Raw genomic sequence first — 20,240 nt, 5'->3', positions numbered from 1 at the left:
TTTTGCTATAGAACATATGCGACATCGAAAAAATTGAAACCTCCGTAATATGCTGAGTATAGTACGTACGATCATTTAATTTAATGAATCTCACACGAAACATAAATTATACATACACACATGACACATGTGTAATGTCTATATGTGATTTTGAATCTAAGAGTTCATTTGTCTCATCTATTTAGACTGAATTTTCTTTTTCGCACGTCCCAAATATATTGTCAAGTTTTCGTATTTAATATTTTTCATTTGTCCTATATATATATAGAACAATTTCCATATTTACCATAATTTCACAAACATACACTCATAAGTAAATAAATTAATTAATTCCAATAAATTTTTAATACTATTAAAACATTTATTAAACAACGGTAAAATGAATTTTTTGGGTAAAATTTATTTTTTCAATAATTTCTTTAATCTGTGTGAAAACACACATAAGCTTATATGAGAAGGAGTATGGATAACAGATTGACAGTAAGTCAGATTCAGGTATGATTTCATATCTTCGGTCATCATCCTCATTTATTATATTCACTTCATATCCATCTCATACCCTATTTACTTTTCTTCGTCCACATACTCGATGGATGATCGAATATTCATACCCAACCAAATATCAAGTTACCACCTACAATTATAATTTTTTGAATTATTTCGATGAATATATGTATGTATATTTACCTAATTCTTAAGATAAAAATAAGAAATAAAATTAAAGATAAAAATTAGTAAACTAAACATCACAAAAGAAATAACAAAATATTAGAGTCGTTTGTAAGATTAGTTGATCCTTTCCCCGCCAGTAACTTTGTTTGTGAAAATATATCTTTATTCATATATTCTAAACAAGATCAAAAATATTAATTTAACAAAAAATTAACGGCCTTGACATTTTTTTGCTAACATGTCTTGATCTTAGAATCAACGTGGGGACGACAATTACTAAGTTTTCCAAATTAACTTTAGCATTTAGTGGTACATTAATTTAATCTGGCCACGTGCAGCGGAGCTAATGGGCTTTGAAGATGCGGATAGCCAAGAGTAATAAACCATTAATAAAAATAACTGTTGGTAAAAACACGAATAACTAACCATATGGTGCAAGAATCGATTTCACGAGACAAGTATTTAACTACAAGAACAGTACTGTCGCCCACAATTGCATCTACTCAATCGGAGTCAGCAGCAACTGTCTACATCACCGCCCGCCAGCACTCGCCGGAACAATATTCCGACCAAGTAAAGGTAAATAAATTTCTACTAGTTGATCATCTAGTTTTGATTATTGTGTAAATATCACGTGAAACTAATTCTTGTGTTTGTGATAACTTTTGACACCTTTTTTTGGTCATGAATCCTTATTACACAATTAGATTTTATTGAATTTGAGATAATAGACACATTCTGAGTCAAATAACACTTGAAACATGTCAATCTTATTCATCATAGGTAGAAACAAGATCCAACAATACAACAAAGTACTGATAAAATAGACAATATCGATCTGTTTCGTAGTATCATGATAACATAGATAAAATATTTATATAAAAAGCTACACTTACTCAGTTAACATGATACGACTCTGATCATATTCAATTTGATATCTGCTCATCTTCTTAATTCACCTAAAAGCCAGAAATACCTTGCAAGAAACAGGAACATGAGAAATACCATGGCTTCTGTTACCCCATCAGCTGTCGGAAAATAAAAGAAAATTGTTATTACATTTTTTTATCTTCTTCGTTCAAATAATAGCATGTGTATTTGAATCCAAAAATATATTCAACTTAAACGAGTTTGAGAAGTCCATCCAACTCTGAGGAAGCTTTTACCCCAGAAAACAATCAAGTACTTGATTTGTTCGGGAAACGGGCTTCTTTAAATTCGAAGAATATGTGTATATATAAGCACAACCCTGCTTTCTTTCACTACAAATAATGGCGTTTAGATATTCACGTATTGTGCAAATATGTGTTATGTTGAAACACGGTGAATACTTACACTAACTGCAGAGATGGTGGGTCTTGACGAGGGTAATGATCATTATTTTGTTGCAATTCATTGACTTGAAGGTAGCTTCGAGCATCAAATGTCTGGGGCGGAACGAGTTGATCATAATCAGAAGCACTTGCAGGCAACAAATTCATGTGCTGTTGTTGGGCTCTCTCAGTTTCAGCTATCTTTACAGTTCATCCAAAAACCAAATGTGAGTCAATCCCATGTACATACAATTATGATCCGGTCACTTATGCGAAAACACACCAATTCATCTCCAAAACATTAGCTACAAATGGATATGATGTTATATATTAATGTACCTTTGCTCGAAGGTACTGGTTATTGTGATGTAAGTCGACCTCCTGCTGCAAATCATCAGCAAGCTAAGAATTCAAATGTACATGTTAGCAACAGAAAAATATACATGATCACTTACTTACCCTCTTCTGCATGTATTCAATTTCAGAAAAAAGCAGCTCATTCTGCAACAAATTGACGGAGGACACATTATATTAACAACAAATATTCATCATCATCCATTCAGAAATTGATTTAAATTTGAAAATAAATAAATTATATCTTCATTCGTATTCATATATTCTCCGATCAACCTTTTTGGATCGAATTCTGCTAATGCCTCTTTCAACCTTAGTCTCCAGATTCTTGAGCTCCCTCAGGGTTAAACCTCCTAAAGACTCACCAATCATGTTCCTGAATCAAAATATGAATATGGTCCAAATGAAATAATTATTGGGAAAGGCATGCATTTATGCTTTAACTGTTCATCACCTGTTATGGTTCTGCAAATTACTGATCTGTGCACGCAGTTTTGACGCTTCTTGCTGGTAATACTGAGTGTTGGCTTCAGCAACACACCCATTGTTTGAGGAATCTGAGGATGCTTTCTTGTACCTTTCAATGGTCGTTTTCACACTGCACCAGTCGGATAAATTCAAGTCCTTGTGTTTATGGTCATTATACAACAAGCTAATTTTGAGATCATAGTACTCATTTTTCAAGAAACTTGAGTTTCAATTCTCGTTGCAGTCTCTAATATCTCGACGTTTTGTACAAATAAACTCAACAATATCTCTTCCGAATTTTTTTTTTTAACTCATGATTTTATGGGGGAAGAATAGCCTTTTGTACAATGAACAAAAACCAATGGGGAAAAAACATGAACAACAATCCAAAAGGGAGTGTTGAAATTCGTTCAGATTGATTCTGCAGTCCATTCAAAATGTCTAATGTGACATGATTTAATGAATTGAACCCAACACAACAGACAGCTAGCTCACTCCTTACTTTCTGCTACCTTAATTCCATCGAGGCACTGATTGGCTGCCATTGCCAAGCTGGCTCTCGATCTTCTATATTGATTGGCTCATATTTCTATATATATTTTAAATTTTTAGTACTGTGGTGGTAAGTAAAGCGCTCATATTATATCATGTATATTATATCTACATATAAACTCTACTTATTTATAATACAAATATTACTGAAATTTACCACACATATAAGCATAGATATCAGTATATGCACAGATGAGGTCAGTATTATTTTACAGGCATAAACAAAATTCTGAGCCCCACCACCTTAAACTTCTAGTCTATAAAAACAATCATGCGTTGAGTAGATTTCACGAGTAAATATATAGAGTCGTTTCTATTAAAGCACAAATCTGTCCTATTGTTAAATTTATGCTATCAAGAACTATGTTTTCGTGAGATCAAAAACTATGTTTTCGTTTTTTGCATTCACATCCTCTATATTTAATGAATTTCACACTTACTTTCTTTGTATTTTAATTTATAATTATAATATTTGTACTTGATAATTAAGATAAGTGTCAAATACAATAAGTACTTCTGTTATGTTTCTGACATATATGAACTATGTTGATATTTGTTGTATATATATATATCACTTTTTGGGATTTGATGTGAATATTCTTGGTTAAATAGAATGACTGAAAGTAAAAACACCAATATCTGTTCATGAACTAGACCTATCTAGAACATGAACTTGCACTTTCTTACAAACACCCCAACAGTATTCGTTCAAATATTCTAATTATGTGATTATTTGAAAATTTTTGAAAAACTAAATTTCCAATTCTTATTTTCAAAATTTAAATTTTTTAAATCATTCAGAATTAATATATTTTAAAATCCATCAAACTAAGCCATGACCTTATAACAATAAAAAGTGGGAAGTAATGCCTATTACATCTAACATTTCTTTTCTAACAGCACTTTATTTTCCCAGAATATATTGTAAATTATTCAAGTTGATTCTCACCAACAAGCTAGCACAGGAAGAAAACCAAAAAAAACTATTGGCTGGCAGAAGCCGTACCCTACGTATCTCTGTGTTTGTGACACACACACACACACACACACACACACACGCATATATATTCTAAAAGATATATATGTTTGTACGTATATATTCAGAACTTAAAGGCAGGCATTCTCATTGGTTAGCTATCTTGCTTCAGTTCCGTTCATTTACTTCTTTCCTCTTTTGGTTACAAAGTTTTCAGAAGCTTAGTGAAAGCCTTAAGCTGAGATGGCATAAAGAAAACGGGTTCAGTAATTAAAGTTTCACCCGTCGCAGAAAAAATTTGAGATAAAAAAATCTAGTATCATGACATATTAAAACTGCATTTGGTCAGAAATTAAGAACAAGAAAATCGAGTGTGACGTGACCAAAGATTCTTGTAACTGAGATAAATTTATCTACTTCGACTTTCGGTTCTAACTAAAAAAGGATACCTATGGTTAGATTCCAAGAACAAGAAAATAAACCAAAAGTAAAAAGTAAATTGGGTTGGATTCATGCTAAAGTTTTCTGAGATTGAGTTGCTGAAGTAATGATCTGTGCTAACTAGTAAGACCCCCTCTCGCAGTCGCAGATTAGGTTTCCGGGTATGTGAAAAAAGACAAGAAAGACCCATGTCATATGAGTTTATATAATTTATGTCCAAAAGCTGTGCTTGGGCTTGGATGAGTAATTTGTAGCTAGAGAAATCATGAATGATAGGTGTAAAGTAGACATATTGAATTTGAGCTCAATCTTGGTTATTACTCGAGATTTTGAAAAACCTAATAAACCTCTCCAAATTTAAAAGAAAAAGAAACCCTAATGAGTGATGTAATAGGACTGTTGACATCTTTTCTCGCAGAGTCCTTTTTCTTTACCTTGCTGATGCTAAAAACTGACTTGCTATTAAAGAATGATTCAATGGATCGGCAAATGAGAGCTTGACAACTTGAAAATAGTCCTCCCATAGCCTTTGAGATGAAGAAAACTTGGCAGCAAATGTAATTTGAGAGCTGATCTCAAATATTTTTTTTTTTGTATTAATGTATGGCTTCAAATTTTCCATTTCTTGCTGACAACAACTATGCATTTATCTTTTGCAAGAGATCTATGCATTAAAAAGAAACCCTCGTAAAGCTCAGTGAAATGAACAAATTAGGAAAACAAAGAAAGACAAACAAATCTATGTCAAGAAAAAAAAGCTAAATATTTTCACTGTACGTAACATGATTATGTCCATGGTATCAAAATCTTCCCCAAAATTTGGTTTAGCAAGATCTCAAATAGAGGAGGTCACAAATTTATCTAAGTTCCCCTTTTTGTTGGACACGAGAAAATGAGAGAAAGAAGCATCCAAGATCCATCGTTTCCTTACAGAAAAAAACAAGAAGGGAAAAAAAGCAAAACATAAAGACAAGCGCCTCCAGAGCAGTTTCAAGAGAAGTGAAACCAGCCCAGATCCCCCAAGATAGCTAAAAATTAGTTGAACCCTTTTTCATCGTTTGCTTTACAAGTTCGACCTTTTTTGCCACACAAAATTTGTATGTTTACCTGTTGTTTGAATACTCGTAGAGACGGCCTCGGTTGGAGAAGACAATCAGAGCAACCTCAGCATCACAAAGCACCGATAATTCATAGGCCTTCTTCAGCAGACCGTTGCGGCGTTTACAGAAGGTCACCTGCCGATTTGTCGTGTTTTCGATCCGCTTGATCTCGATCTTCCCCCTCGCAATCTTCCTCTGGGGAGACAAATCCCTTGCTTGGTCATTGTGGAATTCCATCGATTAATTTCTGCAGCAAAAGTAACATCAGTTTGTGATTCTTGACATAACTAAAATAAATAAAAAAAATCCGAATCAAACTTTTCACCCTTTGTAATTTGGATTCCAGAAACATCAAATGATTACCAAAAATTAAGCTTTAAATTAATACTTCATCAAGAATTGTGTTATCATGTATATGTGACAGCTAGCTAGCACAGGATATATATATACATACAGGATATATATATACATACATGTATGTATATATACACTTCTTAATTTGTAAGATTATTTGCGGCCGCACTAACCTGATAACGGGTTGAAGGTTTCTTGAGAGCAGAAGACGAATTAAATTTCTGTGTGATGTAAGGAACCGATACAGAAAAATGTTAGGAGTTGTGTATTTATAAAGTGAAGTTGACTCGTAATGCCATGATAATAATAGATAACTTGATCTCTGTTGTTAGCACAGCTAAATTCTTTTTACTTAATTGTATTTTGTATCCCTGCAAAAATTCATGCATACTAATTAATTTCTGTGATATTTTTCTTCGTATATAGTCGTCTCGTGGTCGATCGGAACAAGAACATAAGAAAATTGTTTGAATAAAAATAAAAATCCATTTACTCATTTTTTTTCCTTCTTCGCTCACTTTTTTTAGTTCTATCCCGGCCGAGTGTGTATGACACAGTTACTCCTCCGGGGAGCTAATAATTTGGCCACATTTTCTTTCCTACTTTCACAGAAAATGGCCCTAGAGAACTTCAAAAAGTAAAATACAATTGTAATTTACATTCAATGTTTATTACAGGTGAATATCTGCTAAATACTGAACACACACAAATGGTACTTAACGCGCGGTTGGGTTTTCCAAAATACATCTTATCTATGCTACGGATATGTAACATACGGTGACACCATTTCTTTTGCTATATTGAATGAGAAGTTTACCACTCCACGGTAACCATGGGATTCTAAAAGTAAATATGTTTCTCGTGTCGTGATGTCTAATATAATTGTCGCTTTGGTCCTCTAAATTTCATTCTCAGCCCAATAAATTTGTTTTTTTTTTAAAAAAAAAACTTTTTTCAATGATATGACACCACATCAGTAATATCTAGTACCATATCAATACTTTGACTGAAAAAATTGAAAAAACAAAATTATTAAATTAAGACTGAAGTTTGATTATATAGATTATCAAAATTACAATTAAGCTAACTTATGTGATCGATTTTACGATTTTCCCTCTTCTGTATTTATATATGACTGAACTTTACCATTAATCGATATACCTTTTTCTAGATGAGTTTTGTTTGTCTTTGTGATGTATTTGTTCACCCTACTCGGTTGATCAGTTTATGTTAGCATAATGGTCGTACTCTAATGCTAAATCCAATTGTTCAAAATTGATTTGGACATGCGAGGTTCGTAGAAATATACGAACCTCACATGATCAAATTAAAAGTAGACTATTAGATGGCTGTAACCCTTATGCTAGCATCTCATCTGCGGAATTTGCTCGATTTTACTTTTTTTTTTTTGTTTTTGTTTTTCAATATAACTTTAACTAAGACGTGATTTGAGTTGACCTAGCTAGCAAGGTGACTCTGGCTCATTTCTTGGGGATTGGTTTGGATATTGTCATGCAAAATATGAATTATCATTTTTCTTGAAAGATTGGTCATCCTACGATATATTACCTACCAAAACCCTTTCACGTTATTATGATAACTCGTTGTTTTGATAACTAAAATTATTGTTTGTACCAAATTTGTTTGTGGCTTCTGATTATATATGTTGTGTTTAGAATTCAACTTTTATATTCATTATATGTATTATGTTCAGAAATATTTTATAATAATAGGTTAACTAGATAACGATATTGTAAAATTTAACCAGTGTGTATGATATAAATAGTGATTGCCTATTTTAGACGAGGTTATTAAAATTATACATATATATCTTGTTTAAGAATTTAAGTATTAATTTAACATAAAAACTCTTATGAGACGGTCTCACGAGTCAATTTTGTGAAACAGATATCCGACTCGACCCATGAAAAATTATTAGTACTTTTTAAGTCAAAAATATTATTTTTTATTCCAAATATGGATCGAGTCGATTCGCCTCATGGAAAAAAACATTGATCATCGTCTCACAAAAGACTTATTAAATATTAAAATACCACATATTATTTTTCAACCTGAACTTTTTTTAAAAATGAGGATTTATGACATAAGAACAAAATTGATATAAAAGAGTACACAAGCATTGTTACATATGTTTCACTTTCATTTTCCACATTAATGGAGAGATTAAAACATGTATATCCTCCCTCAATTTTAGGCAAAAAATAGGAGAAAAAATTTCTTTGATGTTAGATTATAGTTGAGGTTCTTATTAAGTTATACGTACTAACAAATTTTTAATTGATTTTGTAAAGTACTGTTAAAATTATAATTATACTCTCATTGTTGATGACCCTTCCTAAAATAACATCTTTTTAAATCTTACAATCTGATCTTTATCTATATTTTAATTTTTTAAATTAAATAAAAATCATTAATTTTAAAATAACAAAAATTGTCGTATTTAAATAATTATTCCAATTGTATAAAATACTCAATGCTTGCAAAAAGATCACTAATATAGATAATGTTCCACTTCACAGATGAAAGGCGTCAATTGATTTTCTTCTAATTATGTTAAGAAAAGAAACAACTTTCTGAAAATATCCTCAATGTAATTGTTATTATAGGAAATAGGTATGAGAAACACATCAAGATATTTATTTGAGCCACCTCACTTTGTAGTGGACTCGCAACTCGCATAAACCTCTCCCAAATGAAGCCACGAATTTCAAATCTATTTGATTGCATTGATGAATTTATGTTTGGTGAATTTTAAATTCACTCTTTTATTAACTTATGTGGATATAACCGCAATTGTGATGGATTTGAAAAACACATTTTATATTCCATTTATTAAAGTATTTATGGATTGCGAATAACAGGATAAAAACTAGAGAGGATAATATATATACGCACCTATTATTGGAAAACAACTTTTTGTTTTGTACCGAATTTTGGATTTTAGTCGATTAACTTGTCGAATTTTGGATTTGATGAACTAAATTTTAATTCCTGGTGGGTGTTGATCTAACTGCTGACATTTTGTGTCAACTTATCGTTAATATTTTTCTGACATCACATCTTTATTTTCTGGTGCATGTCAGCACTACGACGAAATGACTAAAATGCAAAAGTAAAAAAAATTTAAAAAAAAAAAAAATCAAAGTCACTTCACAAAAACTAAACGTGAATACTTAGTGATACTCACGGGAAATTTAGGGTCCGATTCCGACGAGTGTCACTAGTCCAGACGCAGGTTTTGAAATTGTCCTGAGCCTTAAATCACGAATAAGAAGGAGGCCGGGAGGGTCAAGTCAGAGACTGAGGATATGAAGTGAGAGCAGCTAAGAGTGCTGCTGAAAAATAATATAGTGAATGAATTATCATACGCTCAAACCTGGTATTTATAGAAGAATACATGGGCTCTTGATGTGCCTGTCTTCCATTTGAGTTAGGGATGGGCCAGGGGTAGTGGGCATATCCATGGGGTATCACTTAGTGAACCAAAACTCAAAATAAGACAAGTTAGTGAAAAATAAAATAAATTTCCCACCATTATTTGTGAAATAAAATAGAAGGATATTGGGAACCTTATACATTATTAATTTCATTTTTCTTTAAACGCGTGGGGTGTCGTATTCATACTCCCAACTAATTATTTCATCGATGGTTTTGAGATTCCTTATAACATTATAACACAATACAACGTACACCAAAAGCAATAGTGAAAGCTTCCAAATAGTTTGATGGAAATTGAATCATATAAAAAGTGCATGCCCTAAAGTCATTTTAGAAACAATATTCTTTCAAAGAAGGGGACCGACCTACATACTCAGGTAGGAATGATAGTTGGATCCATCCCCCTCCCTACTCCTAATTATTTTTACGTGCAACTTTGTCAAAAAGTTTGATTTTGGAGATGGCTTAATCTTCATTTATAGTGTGCCAAACAAATTATATATACTGAGTGTTCGATCCATGAACACACATAAAAATTGTAATTTTGATCTTTTATGTTATCGAATATCATTTTATATGTATGTCATCTTTTGGTTTTTTGTAATTTTGATCATTTTTCCACGTGACGTTGACATGGGACGAGGTGTGCAGTGTCACATCACCACTCTTACAAAAAAAGAAAAAATAAAATTACCGAAAATGATATATACATGACTAAAATTGAAATTTGTACCACAAAAAGTCAAAAATATAAAACCAACTTTGTAATTTTTCTTGAATTAAATGATAGTGCATACGTATAATATATTTATGAAAATTAATTATGAAACACAATTAGAAACTAAATAATTTAGTTCTATATTAAATATATCTGGACTGGATTCTTATTGATGTTGAGATATGAAAGAATTCAATTCAAAGACCTAACGTAATTAATGAATGGCCCATAATCAATTTCGCGTATTAAATTTTACCCATTGGCGTCCACGCTTGATTGAGAAATTTAACAGAAATAGTATCCAAACAATAATCAAGAATGTAAGGTTTGGATTTATTTGGAACAATCCATGATTACTTCAACAAATGATAATGGTTTTTTTTTTTTATTTTTTAATTCTAATTTACCTTTCGACATTTCTCTGAAAATCTTTTATAATCGACGTGAATGATGATATTCAACATATTTATTTCATTTTGTGTCTGGTTCGAGTTTTACAAGAATTTGAATCGAACACCGACTATGTTATCATTTTTTTCGATTTACCGTATCGTCTCATATTAGTGTTTGTGGTATATATTCCAGGCAAAAACTTGTGTGAGATGGTCTCACGGGTCGTATTTGTGAGACGAATCTTTTATTTGGGTCATCCATGAAATAGTATTACTTTTTATGCTAAGAGTATTACTTTTTATTGTGAATATGGGTAGGGTTGACCCGTCTCACAGATTAATATCCGTGAGACGGTCTCACATGAGACTCACTCTATATTCCAAGTACTTTGTTCGGACTTTATAACCATCCATGCATGCCTAGTTGTTTATCTTTAAACATCTTTTATGTTGTAGTTGCGGTCCTGATATACTGAATTTTAACTATATAAGGCAAACAAAAAGAATTGTTATTTCCTAGAGGAGCTCTCTTCCATTAATTTTGATTTGGGAATCTCTTTTATTGAGGGAAAGTGTTGAAATTTTTTATTTATTTATTTTAAATAATGTCTCGAACGCATGCTATGACTATTAATGCAGAAATATAAAGAATTTGAGAAGCATCCTATATTTTTTTGGACAAAAGATGGAATATTCTTACTCTCAATTTCGAAAACAATTCGATTAGGTCTAGGAAGTTGAGTGTAAAAATGCTTTAATTTGGTTGATTGTAATCTATATTATGGGTGTATTGTTATATTTAATTTATATTCTATCGACGAAATTGGAAGAGAGAATTTAATCTCAATTTCGGCTATAAATATATATCTGATAAGTGAGCTCAGGTTAGATTATATCATATGAAACAACAATACAATATCAGAAAATTTATATTTTTAGTTTTTTAATTTGCATATTTTTCAATTCTAGTCATGTTACGAGTCAATTTGCAGTCTTAGTACAGTAAAATTGACTCATGGCATAATAAAATTGCCAAAAATATAAATTAAGTTACCAAAAATATAATTTTCTAATACAATATCTATCACTTAACAAAGTACAAGTACATGACACCCGAGGGCCCATGCTTGAGAGTTCAAGAATTCATTTTTCAATTTCTTGATATTCTCTCTTCCTTCTTCCTCTCTTTGTTACGTTATTTTAAACAAATAACTTTTAAATCGAATTCTATATTTATACAAACCTGAAATCAAATCTTAAGAGAAATAGTTAAATTTAACATTTCTCTTAAACAAAAGACGAAAATTGCAATTCAAATCCTCAAACTCTCACATAATGTACGTTAAATATGTTTGGTTTGTGACAATTGTGTACAATTATCAACATTTTCTTCAAAGCACAAGAGAAAGGACTTATCACATCCTAATGATAATAAATGATGGGGATTACAAATACTATTTATCCATTCAAAATACATTAAAATTAAACCAAATATTCTCCAAAACGAATGTTTTTGCACGACCTATTGTTGCTGCACTATCTAATTTCTCCCCGTGGATCGGGGCGAACTAGTTTGGCTACTTAAACTTGAAGGGTCCTTCTTCCAGTCAGGATTCTGAAAGCATTTCAATGATCTAACCTGTACATGCATTCCATCATATTCAAAAATTTGAAACAAGGAAAATAATTTCTATAACGACAAGTCGACAAGAAAGGCCACATTCAATCTGCTCAATATAATAAAGCTCGTTCTTGTCTTAATGATGTTGCATACGCTTGCAAGTACAGTAAGTCATCGTTTTTCAAAAAGCTTGATCTAATGAGAGATGGCTAAACAATAATTTTTCACTTTAAAAATACTGCCTCATGTGTAAGTCGAAAATCGTATATATATATATCTGCAGGTGTTAACATACAAGGCATTCAAATGAACGCAGTGTGTGTGGGGGTGGTGGTGTTCGAATCAAAGGGTTTTGAACAAGTGACCTTTAGGCTCTGACACCGTGTTATAAAATAGTTTAACTAATTTATCAAAAGTGGTAAATAATTTTATCTTAACAATATTAGATACGCATCCCACTCACATGAACACAAGGCGTGTGAAAAGGAAGGGAGATAATATGGAGAGAGAGAGAGAGAAAGGAAGTAGAAAAACCGACCTTCCAACGGCTTCTGTGGCCAAATCTGTTGTAGATGGATTCAAGCTTTGGGATTATTTGCTTGAATGTTGGTCTATCAGCTGGATTTTCGCTCCAACACCGCTCAATCAACCTGTAAGAGTAGAAAAAGCAAGCCAAAAACAAGTTTGAATTGGCATAAATGTTTGGACTGAAGGTAAGAATATGACGTGAGTATGAAATACAATCAAGTGATATAAAAACTAAACAATGAGAAAGAACAATGAGCTGTATCATTTCTCCATGATAGGTGTGCAAGAAAACATTTGCATAACTTAAGAAATCCTGAGTACTTACTCCTTCAATCCATGTGCATATAACTTTGCTGAGGCTCTAAAAGGTGGCCGTTCTTTTGCAGCATAAGATTCGGGAACTTCATAGTCTTCCTTTGCGTATAACGGTCGGTGGCCTTCAATCATCTAAGTTTAGCACATCAGAAAGACGAGTTAATGGAAAGCTGGTATAGAAGACGTAGTTTGTCAAAGTGACACTTGCTTAACAATAAGCATACATTATGTTTCTTGTTAAATCGAGTCATGTGATAATAGATGCAGTACATTAACAAATAAGACAACTTATGATACAAAAGCAAATTACAGGTGCATAATGGAAAAGATCCCACCTGTCCACCAAATAAACGGTATGATGCCAGGATTAATTTAAATTTGAAATTCGTCAAATATGTACCGTATTAAAAAGTAAATCAACTCTAGTATCTGAATTCTTGATATGGTCTCCAAATACCGATGAGACACTCCAAGGCTACTTTAGTGAAGAGTTAAAAGAAACACAAGGAACTATAGAACTATTATAAATGAATATTTTGCTTGATTCAAGTATATCTGCTATGAATCAATCAATCGTGATCCAATTAAGTTCCAAACAGAATCTGCATGTATATTTCTACATGCATCCTAATTAAATTCTGCTTTTTTCTCTAGTACTGTATATTTCTACATGCATGCTAATTAAATTCTGCTTTTTTCTCTAGTACCCTGTATATTGTTTGATATATACGATGCTACTATCATCAACAACTTCGATATATAAGTGGGAAACTCAGCGCATAGCTGAATTGAAAAACTTGTTCGGGCCATGCAAATAAACGGAAATGCCTTTCTAACCTAACATGTTCAAGCGTTTAGGTACATCACCTCTTGTAGAATCAAAGCGAATGAGAAAACATCCACTTTGGTATCGTATTCCTCATTTTTGAAAACTTCGGGAGCCACATACCGACCTGGCAACACAGGAATAATATTCACAGAAGCAGTCATTTATTTACTTATGTACTTCTAAAGGTTAAAGAATCATTCAGTTCTAAGTGAAAAATTACTAGATATTTATATGCATATATAAATGAGGATGGAATCTTGTTCCACAAGGTCCTTCCAGGAGTGGAACCGATGACCAAAATGAATCCTATGCGGACTAGATATTTCCAAATTATAATGTCCTAACCCTCAAGTATTTTTTGCAAGAAAGAATCTTCAGAGTCGCAAACTCACAAGAAGTATCCTGACAACTAAGAGGCCTATCTTCTTTAACTCTGTTGGCAACTTCTAGAAGCTTGCTAACGCCGAAGTCTGCAACTTTCAGATTTCCAGAATCATCCCTCAAGATATTTCTGATTTGTAGTGAAAAAATAAGAGTAAATTCTTTGAGAAATTAGAACAACATAATGGAACTATTTCAACAATCACCCTAGAATTCTAGCAAAAAAAAAAAACTTACGAAGGCTCAAGATCACGATGAATAATTGCTTCAGGTTTATGTTCATGTAGATAGTTCATTCCCCTGCATACCAAAATTTGCAAGACAAAAGTGACGTCCTAAATTATTATAGTGAGTAAGGAAGTTAGCATCAACACAACGTACCCCGTTGATAAGAGTTAATTTGGGGCATTTTCGTGAGCCCTATAATTCTTTGTGTCGTGCATGTGTGTATTGAATATCTCTTGTAATTGTCGCATAAGATTCCAAATAATGATGATTTCTTTGTGCGGCTATGGTTTTCCCATTTTGATTTAAGAACATTTTTCTCAGTAAAATTGTGTTCTAGTCTATTATTTTCCTTTCAATTTTCATTAATTGTTCTGAGGTTTCTTATGACAAAATGTTAGCAATACAGGAATAAAATTTTCTAAATGTCAAATCTGCAGTCTAATTTAGTTTATTTCTATGAAAAACTATTCATGTGACAGTAACAATCATTATCCTAAGTGATAAGAGATTGAAACGAAAAAGATAAATAACCGGAGTTCTCAACTTCTTTCCGTGTAAAAGAGATGAGATGAGAATCAGCAGCATGTCTAAATACTTTTGAATCTCAGAAGTCTGTAAGAAAACACGTTATAAAAAAAACTTGAAAAAATATTAAACCTTGCAATGTCCATAGCAAATCTTAGAGCTGCTACAGGTTTAAGAGCTCCTTTTCTTTTCAAATACTCATGAAGGTCACCCTGAAAATACATATATAAGGAAGATAAGGCCCAATATTAAATTAATCATCTAACTACATGTCTAATACAGTATAAACCATTTCAAATAGAAGAAGAGGAAACAAAACAAAACATTGCTAAACCAGAAAAAACTTTTGAGAGACAGAGTATATTTCAACATAACAAGCAATATATTATGCTTGTATAAGAAATTCAAAACAAGTAACAAATAAACTTCAGAACAAATGAGTTCATGCGAAAAGTTAGCAAGGAAAAAAGATCAGAAGAGTTCAATTCACTGAAGTATTTAAAACAGTTTCTCAGGAAAACCTTTGGTAAGTATTCAGTAACAATCATCATAGGACTACTTTGTGTCACGGCACCAAGAAATTGAACAACATTTGGATGTCTTATTTTCTGAAGCAACGCAAGCTCATCTCTAAATGCCCGCCTGGAAATTCCAGTAGTTTAGAACGTGTGAAGTTGAAAAATTAAAATACCATGCAAACTATCAAGGAACTCACACTTTATCTTCATCAGCAATACCCTCCCAAAATGGTTTAACAGCAACTTGTGTTCCACCCCACGAAGCTATTCTGAAGGTTCCCTAAAATATTCCATCAAAAGAGTGAATAAAAACTATGTCAAATTTAACTACTATCAAATTGACAAATCTTATTCGCCGTTTGAATAATATCTCATGAATTTCAACCAATTGAATGTTAGATTTCCAAATAGTGAGGCTTGTCGTCAGCTTGTTTATCAAGAATTCGATCGTGAAAGAAAATTGCTGTTCTAATAAGCAATGTGCCAGAGTTAACCAAATACCTTGGTTATTTTAATACTGTTCGAGAAATCGAGTTCTCTTGGATTAATCTCGTATTCTGGTACCTCACGAGCATTTTGAACATGCATTGGAGCAGGAGCCATCTGATGAAAACACAGAAAGCAATTAACCCCAAAGGACAAAGGCCACTAAAGAGAAAAAACCAGCTACCAGTTCCAAAAAATTCTTGATACACGAAAAACGTTGTAACCAAAAATAAAATAAAAAACAAAGCCGCTTACCAAACGCTTAGCGCCATATTTCTCCAACAGATTGATCACACCATAACTCTTATAATGTGTTGCATCTGCAAGAGGCTGTTCAAACGAGAATAGGAGGCATAATTGAGATAGAGAATTGTAAATATACCCCCAAAGATTTCGCAAGTCTACACTTGAGGACTAGGACATTTCCATCTTGTACAAGGTGCATTACTCAAGAATCTTCAGAGACATATATACATAGAAAATACAATGAGACTGACGAACTTTAAATTACTAATAATTTACAAGAGTTAAAGGAAATAGTAAACCAAGAATAAAAAGCAAGGAACAAGTTCCATAATAGAAACCTTTTTTACTCAATGAACAAATTAAACTTGTATAGTCTCAGAGTCAAACCATACCGTGCTTCCCCATCTATCTTTAAGGTCTAACTCCGCCCCGTTTTCAATCAACAACTTGGCAACGTCATGGTTTCCCTGGCAAGCAGCAACATGAAGAGCAGTCCGATAATCGATATCTCTGAAATTAACATCTGCACCAGAATCTAAAAGCTCCTTCATTCCTTCTAATTCACCCTCGTTTGCCAAGAACATCAGCCTCAACCCAGGATCAATGTCACTCACATCTCCAAATTGATGCTCACCATCCATGTCGTCCAGGCTCTCGGAGTCCCGCTCTGGAGCCATGGACGACTGCTTCAACAGTGTAAATCTGACAGGCATACCGGATTCCATTGGAAAAATCCGATCAAGAATTCCTCTTCACAAGAATTTTCAATTATCGAGGCAATATCAGTCACAATCAATACGGAATCAGATCTGTAAATTGCAATCAAGAAGAACGTTACATAAGATATTAAGCACCGAGTCTTTTAACAACTGGAATCAATAAAATTTTCAAGAAAATGTAGCTCACGCCGTATTTGCATTCAAATGCCTAGAAGGAAGGCTGTATAACGCGAAACAGAATCAAAAGTCAATATCAAAGAAAAAACTGCTCAAGAAAAGAACAAAACCCAATAATCCGCCAATAAAAGTTGAAGTATTCGAGTTTCAACCCTAAGAATTCAAAGATAGTTGAATTACTGAAAGAAAATTCAAACCCACCCTATATTTTTGGAATCTAACAGTTGAAATCGAAAATCAGAGATAATTCATGATTGAATCCTAAATTATGATGTAGGGAAGCTTTCGAAAGGAAAAATTTAGGTGGATAATTACAGACAAGAATTAAGCAACAATTTCGAAGTGCTTTTACTATTCATTATTCGTGTGTATATAATGAACTAGTGGCAGCTTTACGAATATTGAGGAGAACAGGTAGACGTTGACAAATTCGAATATAAGGAAGGAGAGTGGAATTTACGCGGTGAAGGATGGCGCGTGTACATTTGTGGAACAGGTAGACGTTGACAAATTCGAGAGTGAAATATATGAATACTGATGGTTACGTGGCTGGACATAAAGCCCGTCTTGTGGCTAAAGACTACAACAACAATTCGGGTGGTTCTTGCTATTGCTCTATCTAAAGGATGATCGTTACAACAACTCGATGTCAACAATACTTTTCTTAATGGGTCTCTTCAAGAAACCAATTTTATGCAGCAACCTCTTGGATTCGAACGTCTACAATCCGGGTTGCCACTTGTGTGCCGTCTCCATAAAGCCATCTACGGCCTTAAACAAGCACCACGTGCTTGGTTTGATAAACTTAAAGTTGCTCTTAGGTCCAAAAGTTTTGTTCAATCCAAGGCAGATGCATCTCTGTTTATCAAGGCTACATCATCTTGCGTGATTTATATTCTTGTCTATGTTGATGATATTATTATAATAGGTAATGATATATCGAAAATCAAGGACCTTATTTCACAACTGCATGCGCAATTCTCTCTAAAGCATTTGGGTGATCTTTCTTATTTTTTGGGCGTTGAGGTCTCCTGACGAAGGATACATTATGTTTGTATCAAACTAAGTATATTCATGACTTATTTGCTCGAACCAAGATGGATAACGTGAAGCCTCTTCCCACTCCCATGGTCTCCGGTCTAAAACTATCTTCACAAGAAGGGGATACATTTGATGATGTAACACTCTATAGGAGTATAGTAGGTACTCTACAGTATTTGACCATCACACGCCTCGATATCGCCTATAGTGTGAACAAGGTGTGCCAATTCATGCAAGCTCCTCTTCATCTAACTGGAAGATAGTCAAACGAATCTTTCGCTACTTAAATGGCACGATGAATTTCGGTCTTCAACTTACTGCCTCTGCACCCCTATCTCTTCATGGGTATTGTGATGTGGATTGGGCTGATTATCCGGATGATCGTTGCTCTGCCTCAGGTTTTTGTTTGTTTCTATGAGGCTCTCCAATTGTTTGGTGCTCTAAGAAACAACCTGTTGTCTCCAGGCTGAATATCGTAGCTCAGCAAATGCCACTTCAGAATTGATCGGGCTTCGGTCTTTGCTCACTGAGTTACATATTCCACTATCCAAATCTCCTCTCTTATGGTGTGACAACCTCAGCACCATCTCTCTGAGTGCAAATCCAGTGTTACATTCTAAACCTAAATATATTGAACTGAATCTTTATTTTGTAAGAGAAAAAGTTCTCTCTGAAAATCTAAGTGTCCAACATGTTCCCTCGATTGATCAAGCAGCCGACATTTTAACTAAACAGTTATCCTCAGCTGCCTTTCATCGATTAAGACTCAAGCTCTGCCTTGGTTTAAATCCCCACCTGAGCTTGCGGGGGGAAGTCAAGTGATTCATACATCATGCACCACATGATGCACATGGTTGTAGAGGATCACACCTTGGATGCTTCTGGAAGATAATAGAATACTCTTCCGTTAGATTGTTGTAACAAATTGCTTTTATCTTTTATTTTTCATTTCATTTATTTACATCATATAAAGACTCTTGTATTCACTCAAGGAAATATACGAAAGATTTAATATTTCCCACAATACATTTTCTCTCATCTATCTTCTTCTCTTTTCCTAACTAATCCATTAAGAAAGGAATTCGTAGGTTCGATATTCCCGCCGTGATTAACAATCTGCTCCTCCAAGAACTCAATCTCAACTCTACAACTTCTTACATTGCGAATCATAATCTTTTCTACGAAAAAGGAGTACAAATCATTGCTATGGTGAATCCTCCCCTCTTCAAATGCATTCAAGAAATAATAAAATTTCGACCTTAACAAATCATCATGGCTATCAGTGGTCAATCTTGACTTTCTCGATTGTTTTCTTAACAATTCGATTTGTTTTTTGACATCCACAGGTAACTTACATTCTGTAAGAGGGAAAACATCCTAAAGGACAGATATTTCCTGGTTCAAATCATTAAAATGATCCGAAATCGAGTGGTTCTGAAGCAACAGCCACCACTTACTCGAACCTTTGACATAATCAAGCAAGATTTTCGCCCGGTAAAGAAACAGGTACAACTCCTTCAAGCATAAACGTATCGTGGGATTCACTTGCAAGAACGCGTCGTGAACAGCATCCACCATCCCAGAAATCACCTGAATTTTCCGAATCAAAAGTGAAGCATTTGACAGACCCCCCGGTAAAGGAAACCCCACCAACGACAGTTATCTCGACGGGAAAATCGCCGCCGATGACTAACACGACCGAGAATTTTACAAATACGTTGCAAATACTCAAAGGGGTCATTAACGTGCTCAAATAAATTCTAGAATGCGTGAAACGATGTGTGACCATTGTCTTTCAGTGCATCTCATATAAACAGGAATAGCTAC

General features: G+C 33.5%; 2 protein-coding genes across 5 annotated transcripts; both read right to left on the bottom strand.

Annotated features, from left to right (window-relative positions):
* Nucleotides 1-1,475: 1,475 nt before the first annotated feature.
* On the bottom strand, nt 1,476-6,652 carry LOC140978831 (floral homeotic protein AGAMOUS-like). Of its 3 annotated transcripts, none has more exons than XM_073444060.1 (8): nt 6,404-6,652; nt 5,884-6,123; nt 2,794-2,937; nt 2,616-2,715; nt 2,445-2,486; nt 2,325-2,369; nt 2,008-2,186; nt 1,476-1,700 (listed from the first exon to the last, which is right to left on the bottom strand). In XM_073444060.1, the coding sequence occupies exons 2-8, from the start codon at nt 6,111-6,113 to the stop codon at nt 1,697-1,699; spliced, it is 744 nt and encodes a 247-aa protein (XP_073300161.1). In that variant the 5' UTR covers nt 6,114-6,123; nt 6,404-6,652; the 3' UTR covers nt 1,476-1,696. The 3 variants fall into 3 exon arrangements, with proteins under 3 accessions (XP_073300161.1, XP_073300162.1, XP_073300163.1); XM_073444061.1 differs by having other exon boundaries at nt 2,325-2,366; XM_073444062.1 differs by lacking the exon at nt 1,476-1,700 and having other exon boundaries at nt 2,004-2,186; nt 2,325-2,366.
* A 5,458-nt stretch (nt 6,653-12,110) lies between these two features.
* On the bottom strand, nt 12,111-17,868 carry LOC140978200 (serine/threonine-protein kinase 12-like). 2 transcript variants are annotated; one of them, XM_073443054.1, is made up of 13 exons: nt 17,383-17,868; nt 16,869-17,285; nt 16,486-16,560; nt 16,246-16,347; nt 15,942-16,024; nt 15,748-15,868; nt 15,359-15,438; nt 14,711-14,773; nt 14,485-14,603; nt 14,131-14,216; nt 13,274-13,395; nt 12,959-13,070; nt 12,111-12,438 (listed from the first exon to the last, which is right to left on the bottom strand). In XM_073443054.1, exons 2-13 carry the CDS (start codon nt 17,199-17,201, stop codon nt 12,340-12,342), a joined length of 1,395 nt encoding a protein of 464 aa, XP_073299155.1. In that variant the 5' UTR covers nt 17,202-17,285; nt 17,383-17,868; the 3' UTR covers nt 12,111-12,339. The 2 variants fall into 2 exon arrangements, with proteins under 2 accessions (XP_073299155.1, XP_073299154.1); XM_073443053.1 differs by having other exon boundaries at nt 16,869-17,868.
* Nucleotides 17,869-20,240: the final 2,372 nt, after the last annotated feature.

The sequence above is a fragment of the Primulina huaijiensis genome, chromosome 6 (assembly GCF_012295235.1).
Source record: "Primulina huaijiensis isolate GDHJ02 chromosome 6, ASM1229523v2, whole genome shotgun sequence".
Taxonomy (NCBI): Eukaryota; Viridiplantae; Streptophyta; class Magnoliopsida; order Lamiales; family Gesneriaceae; genus Primulina; species Primulina huaijiensis.
Note: the sequence above shows the minus strand (reverse complement) of the source record. Positions and strands in the feature narration are given on the sequence as shown.